At 55.9% G+C, this 15,750-nt stretch overlaps 1 protein-coding gene across 1 annotated transcript; it reads left to right on the top strand.

The window, feature by feature from the left end:
- The first annotated feature begins 4,918 nt into the window (after positions 1–4,918).
- GJC2 (gap junction protein gamma 2) lies at positions 4,919–9,059 on the top strand. Its single transcript, XM_059695782.1, has one exon. It carries the CDS (start codon positions 6,808–6,810, stop codon positions 8,068–8,070), a length of 1,263 nt encoding a protein of 420 aa, XP_059551765.1. The 5' UTR covers positions 4,919–6,807; the 3' UTR covers positions 8,071–9,059.
- Positions 9,060–15,750: the final 6,691 nt, after the last annotated feature.

The raw sequence follows: 15,750 nt of genomic DNA, 5'->3' as shown, positions 1-15,750 counted from the left end.
CAGCCCACGGCAGGCAGCTGCAGTGTGTCCAGAGGCTGGGGCCTCAGGCTGTGGATGCCTGGGGGAAATCTGGGAGCCCCACCCCTATATGTGGGCAGTCAAGCCAGGATGGGTACACCTCCCTGCCCTCCACACCTGACCTGGCACCAGCCAGCCTCTTCATGGCCTGGGACGGACTTTCCTTAAGTCTTTTTGGGTCCCAGGTCCTCAGGTCTGGGCCTGGGGGACCAACAGAGTAGAACAGGCGCATGTCCTCCAGGAGGTGCCCCCAATATGCCACAGAAATGATGAGTTGTCTTTGCCAGAGCACAGATGGTGAGCAGGAGTTGGCAGAGGGCTTGGCAAGGGGCAGCAGCTGGTCCAGGAGTGATCAGGGCTGCTGCACAGGGCAGAGCAGCGCCTGCTCAGGGCCTGTGGTGTGCTGGGCTGTGGGGGACCAGGTAGACATGGCAGGGGTTGGGGAGTGCAGAGAAAAAGTGACCCATGTTCTGCGTTGAGAAAGGTGGCAGAGTGCTGGCTGCGGTGGCTTTACCCAGGGCAGTTTGAGAGGTGGGGGTGAGGGGGTTAGGAGGAGTGGAGGTTGTGGGCACCCTGCAGGGGTGGGTGAGGGGCTCTGCATTCTAACCTGGGCCAGCAGTGCATGGGGAGTTCTGGAGGGGGCAAAGGCCAGGCTGCTGGAGCTGTTTGGGCTGTGCCACCATGACTTACTCCCCAGGCCACGCCCACCACACCTCCACCCTTTCAGGAGGAACTCCCTCACTTCCCAGTTCCAACTGCACCTAAGAGGGGTTCCTCGGGTTCCTACCTGCACCTCATAGCCCTGGGATGTACCCACTCTCCCCAGAACTAGGTATCTCTTCACCTCTCTGCATTTGCTGAGCATGGTGAGGGCACCTCTCCCTCCTGGTGTGGAGGGAGTGTGCACACCTGTGAGTCAGAGTCCAGAGGCCAGCCCTGAAGGCCCTGGGAGGATGAGGGCTTTGGCTGAGATCCCAGGCTCCCTGGGACCCAATCTGTCAGAGCCTGCAACCCTCCTTGGGCTGCTGGGGGTAGGGATGGGGGTGGGTGTTGGGGGTAGACTGTGGTGTGCATAGGAGCTGCTGTGCAGTTATGGTAGAGGATCCCCAGGCCTGGGGTTTGGGTTCCTGGCTGCCCAGGAAGTCTAGGCAAAATACAACTGGGACCTCCAGGATGGGAATTAAGTGTCCTGGGGAGGGACCTGGAAAGACTGAACCCCATGGGATCACCACAGAGCTGACAAGGGGAAACCTGGGAGAAGAGCTAAGGTTGGGAGGTGGGCATGCAGCACCAGGCCTGTGCCCCCCAGGTCCCCTCAGTGGGTGGACAGGTGGGAGCCGACTCTGGGCTCCAGCTAAGGCCTCAGGCTCGCAGGGCAGGGCCATCTTGAGGTATTCATGGGTGCTCACCTGTGGATGAAGACTATCAGTGGCAGGTGCATGCAGGGTCCCTATGTCCTCATGGAGGGGAAAGCGCTGCCTGAGACTCCTCATTCCACTGCCCGAAGGTTCCAAGGGCAGGGTCCCCCTGCCACATGGCGAGCTGAGCACTGGGGCCCTGCCCACAGCCCCACCTCAGCAGAGGAAAGTCCCACCCGCATGGCCCTAAGGGGTGCTGGGAGGAAGTGTGGCCAGGGATGGGAAGGAAATTGCTGGCCAGGCCATGGCCTGCTGCACTACAGGATGGCGCTAGGCTGTCCTGGCTCTCAGCCCTACCTCCCCACCCCCACCTCCTAGAACCTTTGTTCAGATCTGGGGTGGGGGTACTTGGAGCAGGGAGAGCTCAGCTGCCCACCCCTGCAGAGGCCACTCTCCAGGTCTGGCCTGGGGGTAGTAAGCCAGCTATCTCAGGATAGGCCATCCTAAAGCCCACAGTCAGGCATCTCCCTCCGGGCTCTTGGTAGGGATGACCAGCCAGCTGTCATGGGGAACCCCTGTTTGTGCTCACATTGGCCCAGCAGTCATCACTCCCAACACCCTTGCTGACTATTCAAGATCTGTCACCTCCCAGACCCAGGTTCTTTTTGCTCCCCCTGCCCCCCCCCCCCCACCCCTGCAAAACACACACACACACAAACCTCATCTTGGATCTCTGAGCAGTTCTTATCTACGCTTGCTCTGATACAGAGTTTTGGGTGAGATTCCCTGTGAACAAAGGTCCCTGCAAACCCCCAGGGTCTGGATCCCTGAAGGGCCAGCAGCCCCCCTTCCTGCTGGCCCAGCTGGGCCCTTGCTGGCCACAGCCTCCCAGCAGCACTGATAGCCTCACTGCAGCCCAGAACAGGTCACCAGCCAAAGTCCATACTCCAAACGTGCAGCCTCCAGACCGACAAATATATGCCAAGTAGGGAGAAAAGATGGGAGCGGGGACTCGGAGTGATAGGCGGTAACTATTGCGGTTTATAAAGAAGTTGTAGAGACCAAGAAGACCAGGTGACCCCACGCCCATATGCCATGGGACAATCAAAACTGTAGCCCACCCACACTTCCCTCAGATTTCCCTGTGTTTCGTATGACCTTTTAGAAATGTTTTAATTTGCCCTACCTGGTTTGGCTCAGTGGATAAAGCGTCAGCCTGCGGGCGGAAGGGTCCCAGGTTCAATTCCAGGCAAGGGCATGCACCTTGGTTGCGGGCACATCCCCAGTAGGGGATATGCAGGAGGCAGCTGATTGATGTTTCTCATCGATGTTTCTAACTCTCTATCCCTCTCCCTTCCTCTCTGTAAAAAATAAAATATCTTTTTAAAAAAATAAAATGTTTTAATTTTTTTTGTTAATCCTCAACTGAGGATATTTTTTCCATTGATTTTTTTTTAGAGAGAGGGAAGACAGGGAGGGAAGGAGGGAAGGGGAGAGGGAGGGAGGGAGGGAGGGAGAGAGAAACATCAGTGTGAAAGCACAGGCCTTGCAATGGTGTGAGAAGGTCGTTCACCATTGATTGGTCACTTCCCACACAAGTCCAGACTAGAGTGGGGGCTCGAACCTGCAGCCCAGGTATGTGCCCTTGACCAGGAATCGAACTTGTGACCCTTCAGTGCACAGGCAAACACTCTAACTACTTTCCCACACCAGTGCTTTCCCATGTTTCCCATGACCTTTTTATTATTTTTTTTTGATTAATCCTCACCTGAGAATATTTTTCCTTTTTTTTTTTTTTTTAAAGGGAGAGTGGAAGAGAAAGAGAGAAATATCGATGTGTGAAAAACACATCAATTGGTTGCCTCCAGCATGAGCCCCGACCGGGGCCCGGGCCAGGAGGAGCCTGCAACCAAGGTATGTGCCCTTGACCTGACCAGAATCGAACCCAGGACCCTTTGGTTCACAGGCCAGCACTCTATCCACTGAGCCAAATCGGCTAGGGCTCCCATGACCTTTGATGTTCCCGGTTACTCCCATGAGGCATGTGGTCCTCACTTCTCTGTCCCCAGGGCCCCACTGGGCATGCATACCTTGGGTCCCCTTGGTCCCTCAGAGCCCTGGCCTGATGCCCTTGGCTGTGTTGATGGTTGGGTTGATGTAGGAGCCACTCCTGGAACTTGTCTCCTGTTGTCTCATGGTCACCTGGGCTGAGGTTTGGCGGGGGGGGGGGGGGGGGGGGGGGGCAGCAAAGGCAGGCCCTTCCACACCACTGCAAGGCCCGTGCTCTTAACCCGGCTCTTCACTGCAGGTGGGTTCTGGTCCCCACCTGCGGTGACATTTACAAGTTCTGCTCTCCCTTCCTGTTGTGCACTCTGGGCAGTTGCCCTTGAGGAATGGGGGGTTGGACTCCCCTCCTGGAGGGTACAGTGGCTGCAAAATCTATTTAGAATTTCCTTTTCCCCATTTAGTTATTTATTCAATAATTTGTATCAGTAGGGACTCGTTTATTTTATACCTTGGTAATAATCTATAACTCAACCTATATTGCTACTTTATCCACTCTATTGCCCAAATTGATCTGGTTCCGGACACCCATGGGGAGCTCCTTCCATGAATTACTGTACTGCTTTGCCATACCCCTCCGCAGTGTGTGTGGTAGGGGTGGGGGTGGGGGGCTCGTGCCAGCACTTCCTTACTCTGGCACCACCAGATGCTCCAGGCGAATTTCCTAAAGTGCTGGGACTGGTCCTCTGGATCCATGTGCCAGGTCAGGAGGCAGCACCAGCTGAAGGTGTGGATTTGAGGACTCCTGTGCATGTCACTCAGACCAGGGCAGGGGTCTTCCAGGCTAGAGCTGAGCAATGCCAGCCCCCAACTGTGGAATGTGTGACACAGGTCCTGCACACACATGTATGGGCACATGGACGTGCACCTGGTCTGAAGAGCCAGGGCCTCTAGCCCTGCCCGAAGGCTGTCTGAGACCCCACGGCACAGAGCGGCTCACTCCCCCTCCTGCTCAGGATGGCCCTTCGCTGACCACTCTCATCTGCCCTCTTCTTCTCTGTACATCAGGTCTCTGTGGCCCTGACTGCATCATCCCTTACCCCCCGGGGCAGAGTCTGACCTGTGCCAAGCTAGAGCTGGTCTCAAGCTCCCCCTGCCACATCTCATGAGTTGGTCATGGGTGTGAGGGGAGTATTTCCACCACAGGGATTGCCAAATGAGACATAAAGGGTTTCCCCAGAGAACCAGTTGTGAATACTGACCCCCAAAGCACAAGTCAAGTCTGTCTGCACCCTGAGACTGCCCCCATGTCTTGGGAGAGAGGAAAGAAGTGGGGGCTGTTCTGCCACCCCTTTCTGGTTCCTGGGCGGTGGTGTGGGCCTTAGCCTCCTGTGAGGTGTCAGGTCAGGGTGGAACAGGTCCTGGAAGAGCAGAGGTTGTCATGAATAACAGCCAGTCTGGGGCCTGAGGGATCCTCTGTGAGTCCCTGCCTGAGGCAGAGTGAGGGAGAAGGTGGCCCTGAAGGGACTGGCCTGCACTGAGTCTGCACACACATGAGTGTATGTGCACATGGGAGTGTGCATATCTGCATACACGTGTGTCTGAGTATTTGTGTGTGGTGACTGTGTGCACAAGTGTTTAAGTGTTTGCACACTTGAGTGTGCATATCTGTGAGTTCATTGTACACCTGTATGCACATGTCTGAGTGTTTGAATGTGCGTACACGGGGTATTTTTTTATATGTGTACTCATGTGAGAGTGCATGTTGTCTGTGAGGATAGTTGTACACCTGTATGCGTGTGTGTGTCTGTGTTTGCATTGCATTATGTGTAGCTCAGAGGTGTGCACACAGATGTAAGGAAGTGGGGTCATTTCCCCAGGAACCCTGACTACCCCCTCTTCCTCCCCACCTCCCGCCAGGGAGAGGCCCAGCTGCATAAAGAGGGCCCGGAGCCCGGCTTGTCTCTGCCTCTCCATCCCACACCTGCCCACACTGCCTCCAGGCCTGTTCTAGGAGGGAGGGCCAGAAGAGTTGGGCACTCAGGGGTCTCCTTTCCCAGACTATCCAGGAGCAGGTACTGGCCTTGGCTGTGGGGAAGGTGGGTGTTGGGAGCAGGTACTGGCCTTGGCTGTGGGGAAGGTGGGTGTTGGGAGCAGGTACTGGCCTTGGCTGTGGGGAAGGTGGGTGTTGGGAGCAGGTACTGGCCTTGGCTGTGGGGAAGGTGGGTGTTGGGAGCAGGTACTGGCCTTGGCTGTGGGGAAGGTGGGTGTTGGGAGGCACAGGGAGTTGGGGTTGTGTGGCCCTCCCCAAAGAGGCTCTTCTCTTGGGCACAGGCCCACCCAGGGATCAGCTGGCCTGAAAGGGGCATTGGTCTGGGATGTGGTGAGTGGCCTATGGCTGTTCTGAGTGTCACAGTTGCCTCAATGGACATGGTTCCATCTGCACAGGTGCCTGGCCTAATCCACTCCCCACCCCACCCTCTTACAGCTGGGATTTCCCCACTATGACTGCAGAGGACATGAGGGCACCCATGAGAGGGAGGAGCAGCCGGAGAGTTGGGCAGCAGCCCCTGGTGCATCTGGACCAGAGGGAGGGCATGAAGGAGCCTGGGGGTCCTTTGCAGAGGCAGAGGGACCAGATTCCCCTGTGAGGGTGTGGGTTGGGGAGGGGTGAGCTGCTGGGAGCCTAGGGGCGCATGAGGCTGCAGAGTGTGTGGGGGATGGGAGATTAGACGGAGTGAGGCACTGGGGAGCTGGGCAAGCTGGGGCCCCCCTCCCGTGCTGGGAAGAGGACTTCATGCAGCTAGGTACTGCTGGGGGCTGAGGAGGGTGGGGGCCAAGCGTGCGTGAGGGTTGAGGCTGTGCGGCCCCCACACTCTGAGTGAGGCTGGCCTCTGATTTCTAGGTGACCCCATGAAGTTGGCTCACCCAGTTGACTCCCTGTGGCTCTCAGGGCCTAGGGTGGGGTTTCCAGAGGTGAGGGATGGGAGAGGCTTGCACAGAACCAAGCTTTCCTGGGGAGAGCAGGAGGGGCTGGCTGCACTCCAGGCCACTGGGACCTGGGGTTCGCAGGGGTGAGTGGTCCACGGGAGCAGCACAGCCTGTTGTCCATCTGCATGGGGTCTGTCCTTTGCCAACCCAGGCCCCGCCTCCCTGTGGGGCACCCCAGGGGCAGAGGCAAGGGGGGGGGCTGTTCCTTCAGTGGAAGGCAGCGGAGCTGCCCTCTGGGGCCCTGGCTCCAGCGCCAGGACTCCTGCCCCAGTGCTCCTCCTGGCCATGGGTTTAGCTCTAGTCCCCCACCCAGGGTTGAGCTCCCCTTTGAGTCCTCAGGTCCTGCCAACCCACATCCCCACATCCCCTCCCGCCCTCCTCTTTCCCACCCCGGGTTGAGCTCTGCTGTGGCCCACAGGTCCCGCTCCCCGCCCCTATGACCAACATGAGCTGGAGCTTCCTGACGCGGCTGCTGGAGGAGATCCACCACCACTCCACGTTCGTGGGGAAGGTGTGGCTCACGGTGCTGGTGGTCTTCCGGATCGTGCTCACGGCCGTCGGAGGCGAGTCCATTTACTCGGATGAGCAGACCAAGTTCACCTGTAACACCAGGCAGCCGGGCTGCGACAATGTCTGCTATGACGCCTTCGCGCCCCTGTCCCACGTGCGCTTCTGGGTCTTCCAGATCGTGGTCATCTCCACGCCCTCGGTCATGTACCTGGGCTACGCCGTGCACCGCCTGGCCCGCGCTGCCAAGTACGAGCGCCGCCGTGCCCCGCGCCGCAAGCGCGGGCCCCGCGCGCCCCTACCGCTGCCCCCGTCGTCCCACCCCACCTGGCCCGAGCCCATCGACCTGGGAGAGGAGGAGCCCATGCTGAGCCTGGGCGAGGAAGAGGAGGAGCCGGGGGTGGCAGAAGGCCTGGGAGCGGAGGACGAGGTGGAGGATGCGAGCGCAGCCAAGGGCCTCGGTGCGGACGCCAAGGCGGCGGGGACCCCGAGCCCCAACGGGCCGCATGACGGGCGGCGGCGTATCCAGCGCGAGGGCCTGATGCGCGTGTACGTGGCCCAGCTGGTGGCGCGGGCCGCCTTCGAGGTGGCCTTCCTGGTGGGCCAGTACCTTCTGTACGGCTTTGAGGTGCCGCCTTTCTTCCCGTGCAGCCGCCGGCCCTGCCCGCACGTCGTCGACTGCTTCGTGTCGCGGCCCACGGAGAAGACGGTCTTCCTGCTGGTCATGTACGTGGTCAGCTGCCTCTGCCTGCTGCTGAACCTCTGCGAGATGGCGCACCTGGGCCTGGGCAGCGCCAAGGACGCCGTGCGCGCCCGGCGCCCTGCGCCCACCTCTCCCAGCCCCGCACCGCGCCCGCTGCCCTGCCCGCTGCCCGCCCCCGCCGGCCTGGCCTACCCGCCCGACTACAGTCTGGTGGTGCGCGCGCGCGCCCACGACCAAGACCCGCCCAGCCCCGCGCTGCGGACCTTGCGGGACGCGCGCGCGCTCGGGGACCGTGACCGCCCGCCCTGCCCCGGCCTCCCCGCGGCCACCCGGGGGCCCCCCAGGGCCGGCGCCTCCGCTTCCGGGTCAGGCAGTGCCACGTCGGGGGGCACGGGCGGGGACCAGGGCCGGCCGGGCGCCAAACCTAGAGCGGGCTCCGAGAAAGGCAGTGCCAGCAGCAGGGAGGGGAAGGCCACCGTCTGGATCTGAGGCCCCGCCCCAGTGCTCGGCCCTCCCTTCACGCCGGCATGGGCTGGGGACTCTGGGATGAAGCTGGGTACTGGCCGCGCTGGACACAGAGCATCACCTGCCGTCTCCTCCTCCTCTTCCCCCCTCCTCCTTCTCCTCGACTGGCCGCCCTCTCCCTTGGGAAGGGCACCGTCTGCTCTGTAGCGCTACCCCTTCCCACCTGAACCCTCTCTCTGTCCGGGATAAGAGGGGAGGATGGACCTGGCAACCACAAGAGTCCCCAGTTCTGGTTCGTAAACCCTGAGGAGTGGGCTGGACTGTGGCTGGGGCACTGCCCCCACCACCACCCCCATCGGCCCCTCCAGAGCCACCTTGAGCCTTCCCCAGAGCCAATCCTTCCCTCAGAGCTTCTCTGGGACCCAGCCAGCGCCTCAGGACGTCTCTGAACAGAAGGTCCGGCCTCTTCCCTGCTCCCCGGCAGCAGCCCAGATATGACTCCCAGAGGTGTCTGGCCTGGGCGTTCGGGGTACAATGCTGTCCCCACTCCCTGCAGCAGCCAATGTGGCTCCTTTCCCAGCCACCCGCCTCCCACCCACATGCTGCTCCTGCAGAACGGAAGCAATTTGAGTCTTCTTCCTACAGTAGGGGAAACCGAGGCAGCCCGGGACTGCGCCTCCTTCCTCCTTGGCCCTCTGGGCACCAGCTCATAAGCTGCCGGTCCTCCTCCCCTGAGTGTGGGGCGGGCCTGCATCCTGCCCCGGGTCCCTGCCCGGAAGATGGGAGTGGATTCGGCCACGCCCCCTAGAGCTTCCTGGCTGGCTGGCTGGGGCCTTCCACTGGGAGGTCAGTCTGCCTTGCTACTGAGACCAACAGGGTGGTGGCCAAGAGCTGAGGCTTTGGCCGTGTTGGGGGAAGGGGCTTAGGGCCTCCTGCCCAGGGCCTCCCAGCCCTGCAGCCCCTTCCTAATTCAGACACAGCCTCCCAAATAAAAATCTAACTTTTGTTTATAACTGTGTGATGTGTGTAAGCACGTGTATGTATGTATGTGCATATGACATGTGTGCACATGTGCTGTGTACAAGCACATGCATGCATGTATCCGTGTGGTGTGTGCAAACGTGTGTGCATGTCCATCACTGGCCTCCAGGTACACAGCTAAGCTCCAGGCTAGCCTGGAGAGCAGCTCCTGAGAGACACCCGGGGGCAGTTCAGTGCCAGGCAGCGGGCCAAGTGGGCCCTTCCAAGCAGACGGATGGTAAGAACAAAGAGCAGGCCAGGCCTGAACACTCAGAGTCAAGGTTGGCCTATGGCTCAGGGGACGGGGGGGGGGGGGGGGGGGGTGGGGGGTGGGGGGTGGGGGGGGGGGTTGGGGGGGGGCACTGCTGTCTCAGGGGAACTTGGATGGCGGCCAGAACCTGCAAAGATAGCTTTGGTGAGGAGCAGAGGTGGGCAAGGGAGGTGGGGAAATCAGCTGCTGTCTGCAAGGAGCCACCTTGGTCTACACCAGGGGTGGGCAAACTTTTTGACGCGAGGGCCACAATGGGCTCTTAAACTGGACCGGAGGGCCGGAACAAAAGCATGGATGGAGTGTTTGTGTGAACTAATATAAATTCAAAGTAAACATCATTACATAAAAGGGTACGGTCTTTTTTTTTTTTTTAGTTTTATTCATTTCAAACGGGCTGGACTCACCCACGGGCCGTAGTTTGCCCACCGCTGGTCTAGACTTCAGTGACCCCAGCTGTCTCCCAGCCTCCCTCAGGCCCAGCTCAGATCCTGATAACCTCTCCTGGCTGAAAACCTCTCTTTGCTGCCTCCAGGGCCAAGCCCTGTTAATGTAAAAACATTCAAATCTGTAAAGCAGTGGTTCTCAACCTTCTGGCCCTTTAAATACAGTTCCTCATGTTGTGACCCAACATAAAATTATTTTCGTTGCTACTTCATAACTGTAATGTTGCTACTGTTATGAATCGTAGTGTAAATATCTGATCTGCAGGCTGGTCTTAGGCGACCCCTGTGAAAGGGTCGTTCGACCGCCAAAGGGGTCTTAACCCACAGGTTGAGAACCGCTGCTAGGATTTTTGTGAGTGTATTTGATCCAAACTATCACCAATTGCTGGGAAGCAATCACAACGGATTGGGACAATGCTCCAGCGAATGGTGGTTTTTCCCCTTGTTTTATATATTACATCAAAGGAGGAGACTTAAGTGGGTTACATGAAACCCATTGGTGATAGACTAGGCAGGCGGGAGGAAGCAAAGGGGTGGGGAAACCTCTGGGATTGGATAAAATGTAAAATGATAGACACATACTTCTTTTGCTTAGTTAACAATTAACACGGTAACAATAACAATGAAGGAATTTGTGGTCTCTGTCCTGGCGCTCAGGGCGTGTGGCTGTGCTCTGAGGGGTCCAGAGAAAGGGAAGTTACAAGCTACTCTGACATTTCAATGATATGTTAGCATGGATGCAAAAAGACAGTAAGCTCAGTTAAGGTAAAGATTGGCCTCATCAGGGAAGATACGGGCCTAGGCGGTAACTACCCATTATAAGCTGCTTTTAGTTAAAGTTTAATTTCAGACCATCCTTTGTGGTTACTTTAGGTCTTAGAGTTTGCAAGACTGTCATGCAGGCCTCCCCTGAGCTTGTCAGGTAGCATATGGCCCCTTTCGTCCACAGCTCCAAGTCGGGCTGAACCCTGACCCTAACCTCAGCCTGCGTTGGGTCAGATGCCAACTGTAAGCTGAGTCCCTCTTCTGTGTGGGGTCCGTCAGACTGTCTGAGCACTGCTTCTAGGTGCGCCCCTTCCTAGACAAGCCCTGCCCCCAGTGGCACCCCGTCTCCAGGCTGGGCCTTGCCCCTAGGTGAGCTGCACTTCCGGTGGAGACTGGCCTGCAGGAGAGCCCTGCTCCTACAGGAGCCCTCTCCCCGGGGAGCCCCGCCCCAGGAAGTCTTGGAGGGCGACTCCAATCTGGATCCAGAGCTCGACATACAGTTCACCTCTCCAAAAGAATTTGGTCCACAGAACTGGCAGTCTTGGACTTAGGACTGTGATCCTGGCTTTGCGGTCACCAGGGAGGCTAGGTCCATGGGGTTGGGCAGTGCTGCCCTGCCATACCTGGCCCTTACAGGTAGGAATGGGCACTGAGAGTGGCAAAGCTGGTGGTAATGGACATGCAAGAACGCCTGTGTGTGGGCAGTCTCTCCAAGTCCCTCCATGCTTCCTTGTCAGTGCTCTGCAGCCAGGCCTCCTTTCTGGTAGAGGCCCTCAGGAGCTCAGAGAAATGGCATCTGGGTGGGGAACAGTGGAACTTGGGGTTCATAACAGCCCTAATGGCTGGAGAGGGCCAGCAAGGAATGCAGGCCTCTACTCCCGCAGGGACAGGAGCCTGGCCGGGGTCCTGAAGGTCAGTGTTCCACATCTGATGGTGAAAGGGTCTACAAGGGTGGGGAGTAGGGCACGGGCCCCACCATCTGAAAGGAGCCATGAAGCCAAGTGGATAGGGGAGGCACTGGGCAGATTTGTGTTTGGGGGAGAACATTCTGGATTCGAACATTCTGGACAGGATGTCCAGACATCGGTCTTCTCCTGTCCTTGGACTTGGACTCAGGTCGGAACTTAGGCCACTGGCTCTCCTGAATCTTGAAGATGGCAGATCCCGGGACTTCTGAGCCTCCACAGCTGCATGAGCCAATTCTTTGAAATACATCTTTCTCTATATATCACAAGTTGGTACTATTTCTCTGGAGAACACCAACTAATATACACCCCATCAGCCAGAGCTGGGTAAGGGCATCCCAGCTGAGAGGGAAGGTGCAAATGGAGGCTTTATTCTGGAACGTATCTCTCGGCTCAGGCTTCATAACAAATACCACAGACGGGGGGCTTAAACAGACATTTATTTCTCCCAGTCCTGTGAACAATGGGCCTTGAAAGGACCGACGCCATCCTGTCTCTCGCCCTCCATCTGAATCATAGGCACTCTAGCTAGTTCCTGTAACCTCCATTTTGTAAGAACGGCCATTTAAAATTTTTCACTAAACACAGATGGGCCTTTGTTCTGTTAATTCCAGGAAGTAACTAAACCAGATAGCCTCCCTGATAGAAGTAACTGCTATTTCTAGCTTCTGTAAGCATGCTTGCTTGAATAATGGGAAAAATAAGACATTTTTGGGGAGGGACTAGCAATCTGAATCTGTGCCAGTAACCTAATGTATAGTCTTATCAGCCTATAGCAGTGGTTCTCAACCTTCCTAATGCTGCGACCCTTTAATACAGTTCCTCATATTGTGGTGACCCCCAACCATAAAATTATTTTCGTTGCTACTTCATAACTGTAATTTTGCTACTGTTATGAATCGTAATGTAAATATCTGATATGCAGGATGTATTTTCATTGTTACAAATGAACATAATTAAAGCAAAGTGATTAATCACAAAAACAATATGTAATTATATATGTGTTTTCTGATGGTCTTAGGCGACCCCTGAGAAAGGGTCGTTCGACCCCCAGAGGGGTCGAGACCCACAGGTTGAGAACCGCTGGCCTATAATCTAGTTACTGCCCCCTCTTAATTATCTGGTCCTGCAAGCCGCTCTGCCGGCATGGGAGTCTGGTCTGTCCTTGGTTCCTCCCATGCCAGGTGTCTTCTGGTTATCTGAGCTGTGCTCAAGGCTGCAAGCTTTCTACGGGATATCTGCTAAGCACCCTGCCCCCATCCCAGCACATGGGTTTTTTGCCTTTATAAGCTAACCCCTAAGTTCATTCAGGGCAGCAAGGTTTTGGAGAGACATTAGTGCTCTTGCTGCCGCCTGTGTTTGCAATAAAGACTCCAAATTTGGCCCTCTGACTGTGGCGTCTTCTGTTTAGCTCACTGAATTTCCAATATGACACCTGGAGGCTGCAAGTCCAGGATCCAGGTGTGGGCAGGGCTGGTTCCCTGAAGGCCTCTGTCCTTGGTGTGTAGATGGCCATCTCCTCCTGTGTCCTCACATAGCCGTACCTCTGTGTGCATCTGTGTTCTAATGTCCTCCTCTTTTTTAAAAAAATATATTTTATTGATTTTTTTTTTTTTTTTTTTTTACAGAGAGGAAGAGAGAGGGATAGAAAGTTAGAGAGAAAGATCAATCAGCTGCCTCCTGCACACCCCCCACTGGGGATGTGCCCGCAACCAAGGTACATGCCCTTGACCAGAATCGAACCTGGGACCCTTCAGTCTGCAGGCCGGCGCTCTATCCACTGAGCCTAACCGGTTAGAGCTAATGTCCTCCTCTTCTAAGAACACTAGTTATATAAGGGGAGGACCCTCATTTCACTTTAATTACCTCTTTAAAGGTCCTATCTCCAAAAACAGCTCCAACTGAAGTCCTGGGCATTAGGGCTCCACCTTAAGGTGTTGTGCCCAGATTTCAAAGTTCCCAAGACCCCCAGGGAGCCAATCAGTTCGATGCAAAAGCAAAGAGTCATCTATTTCAAACCCGGGTTTGGCTCCCCTGCCACACTCACCGATGTAACGGTAAGCTCCAGTGGCCGAGAGAGAGAGAGAGGCCTGATGGGACAGGGGGTTTTAAAGGGGGGTGGAGTGAGGGCAGGAGAGGGGACTGTGGGCCCCGCTGATTGGCCAGGCGCGAGTTGGGTCATCTCTATGGCGCGCACGTCCCTTGATTGTCCTGGGCGTGGCCAGCAGGGGCCTGGGCTTCCGGGAAGAAGGCACTCTCCTGAGCACATGGCGGCCGCCCCAAAAATGGAGGACCCAGGGCAAGATGGAGGGTGCAGTCCTAGCCCCGCCCAGGGCGAGCTGAGCCCGGGCTCCAGGGGCCAGTCCGGTTGCTGGGGGTCCAGTAGATCGACCAGTTCCAGCCCAGGCAGGAAGTCCACGTCCTCCGTCTCGTTCCCGGGGGCGTCGGCGATCGCCTCCTCCTCCATCTCCTCGGGCGAGGGCACGCGCCCCGCCCCGCCGCCGCTGCTGCCGCGTGGGTCTGGTCCGGGGGAGGCGGGCGGGTGGCAGCCTGCGCCGGGCTCCCGCCGTGGGCTGGGAAGTCGGTGCCCGAGGCCGCCAGCAGCGTGGTCAGGCCCCGAGACGACTCGCCCTTTCAAAGGTAATGCCCAACTGAAATTGCGATCGCCACAGGACAAGACATAGGCCTTCTGTCTTGGGAACTTGGGGGCTTGCATGCACCACCTGGGTCTTGTCAGTTTTGTGAGTTTTTTAAAATAATATATTTTTATTGATTTCAGAGGGAAAGGGAGAGGGAGAGAGAGATAGAAACACCAATGATGAGAGAGAATTATTGATCAGTTGCCTCCTGCACTCCCTACTGGAGATTGAGCCTGCAACCCGGACGTGTGCCCTTAAGCAGAACCGAACCTGGGGCCCTTCGATACTCTATCCACTGAGCCAAACCGGCTAGTGCTTGTGAGCTTTCTTTAAAATACTCCCTCTGTACCATAATAATATAGTAGCAGTTGATGAATGTAATTTGTCCCATAATAATAGTAGCAAAAGAAAATAAATATAGAACGCAACATTATCAAAAAACTAGATTAAATTAAACAATAAATTAAAAATAGTACTCCTAATTTTTATTTTGAGTGTTCAGACAGTTTCTGGATTTTTCTATAATCTCGTTACTGCATTTTAAACTTGTAGGGAGGACCCCTTGGCTGCGAAGCTTTGCTTTCCCCGTATGCGTGAGCTTAAAGTTATTGGAGCCATCGTTCTTCATTGCTTCCAGCATAAGTTGTTGAAGTGACAGAAATGTATTATCCAGTATTTCGGGAGAAATATTATCAATGGCTAATATGGTGCCTCTTCTGCTAAGAGGAATATGTCTAAGTTTTTCAAGTTTTTCTCCATAATCTTTGCATTTATGTCCACAGTTTTTGTTTTTTTTTATTGTGAATTAGGATTTATTGGTAATAAATTTCAATGTTTTACTGTCTAAGGGGAACTCACAAATAATATTATTTCCATTTAAAAATTATTTTGAACAAGTTCTCTGATTAATAAATATCCTTATACATTTTGTGTCTCCAGGTGAGTTCAACTGAGTTTTTATTGTTCAATAACTGACCCTGTCTAGAACCCGTAGCCTGCCGGGGTCCAACCCCAGCGGGTCCAGGGGTCCCCAAAGGTGTGGACGGAGTCGGCGAAGAAGGAATGACATGGAGACAGCGTTCAGTTGATCAGTAGCCTAGCCAGGATCTCTAGCCCGGATCTCCAGCCACGTTCTGATCTGGATCTCCAGAGAGGTTCTGCTTCGGATTTCCAGCGAGGTTCTGTAGCCATGTTCCCTCGCTAGGTTCTCCAGCCAGGTTCTGTCCAGGCTCTCCAGTCAGGTTCAGTGTCCAGGTTCCAGTCAGGTTCTCCTGCCAATCTCTGTAGTCAGGTTCAGTCCAAGATCCCTTGCCATGTTCTCCCGCTAGGCTCTGTCTCTAGGCTCCGAGGCCAGTCCCTCTCCAGGATCCTCCGGCATGCTCTCGCCAGCAAAGTTCTTCTGTCTCTAGAGAACGTTCTGTGTAGGTTCTGTGCCTAGGCTCTGTCTCTCTTGGTCCTGTCTTCCAAGCCCTGTGTCCTTAGTTCTGTGTTCTGAGTTCTGTCTTCTGAATTCTCTTCTAAGCTCTGACTATGTCCACAGTTTTGTTTTTTCAAAGAATCAACATTAGCATAAGATTCTCCTTGACAATTATTTTCGGAAG

This window comes from Myotis daubentonii, chromosome 5 (genome assembly GCF_963259705.1).
Source record: "Myotis daubentonii chromosome 5, mMyoDau2.1, whole genome shotgun sequence".
Classification (NCBI taxonomy): Eukaryota; Metazoa; Chordata; class Mammalia; order Chiroptera; family Vespertilionidae; genus Myotis; species Myotis daubentonii.
Note: the sequence above shows the minus strand (reverse complement) of the source record. Positions and strands in the feature narration are given on the sequence as shown.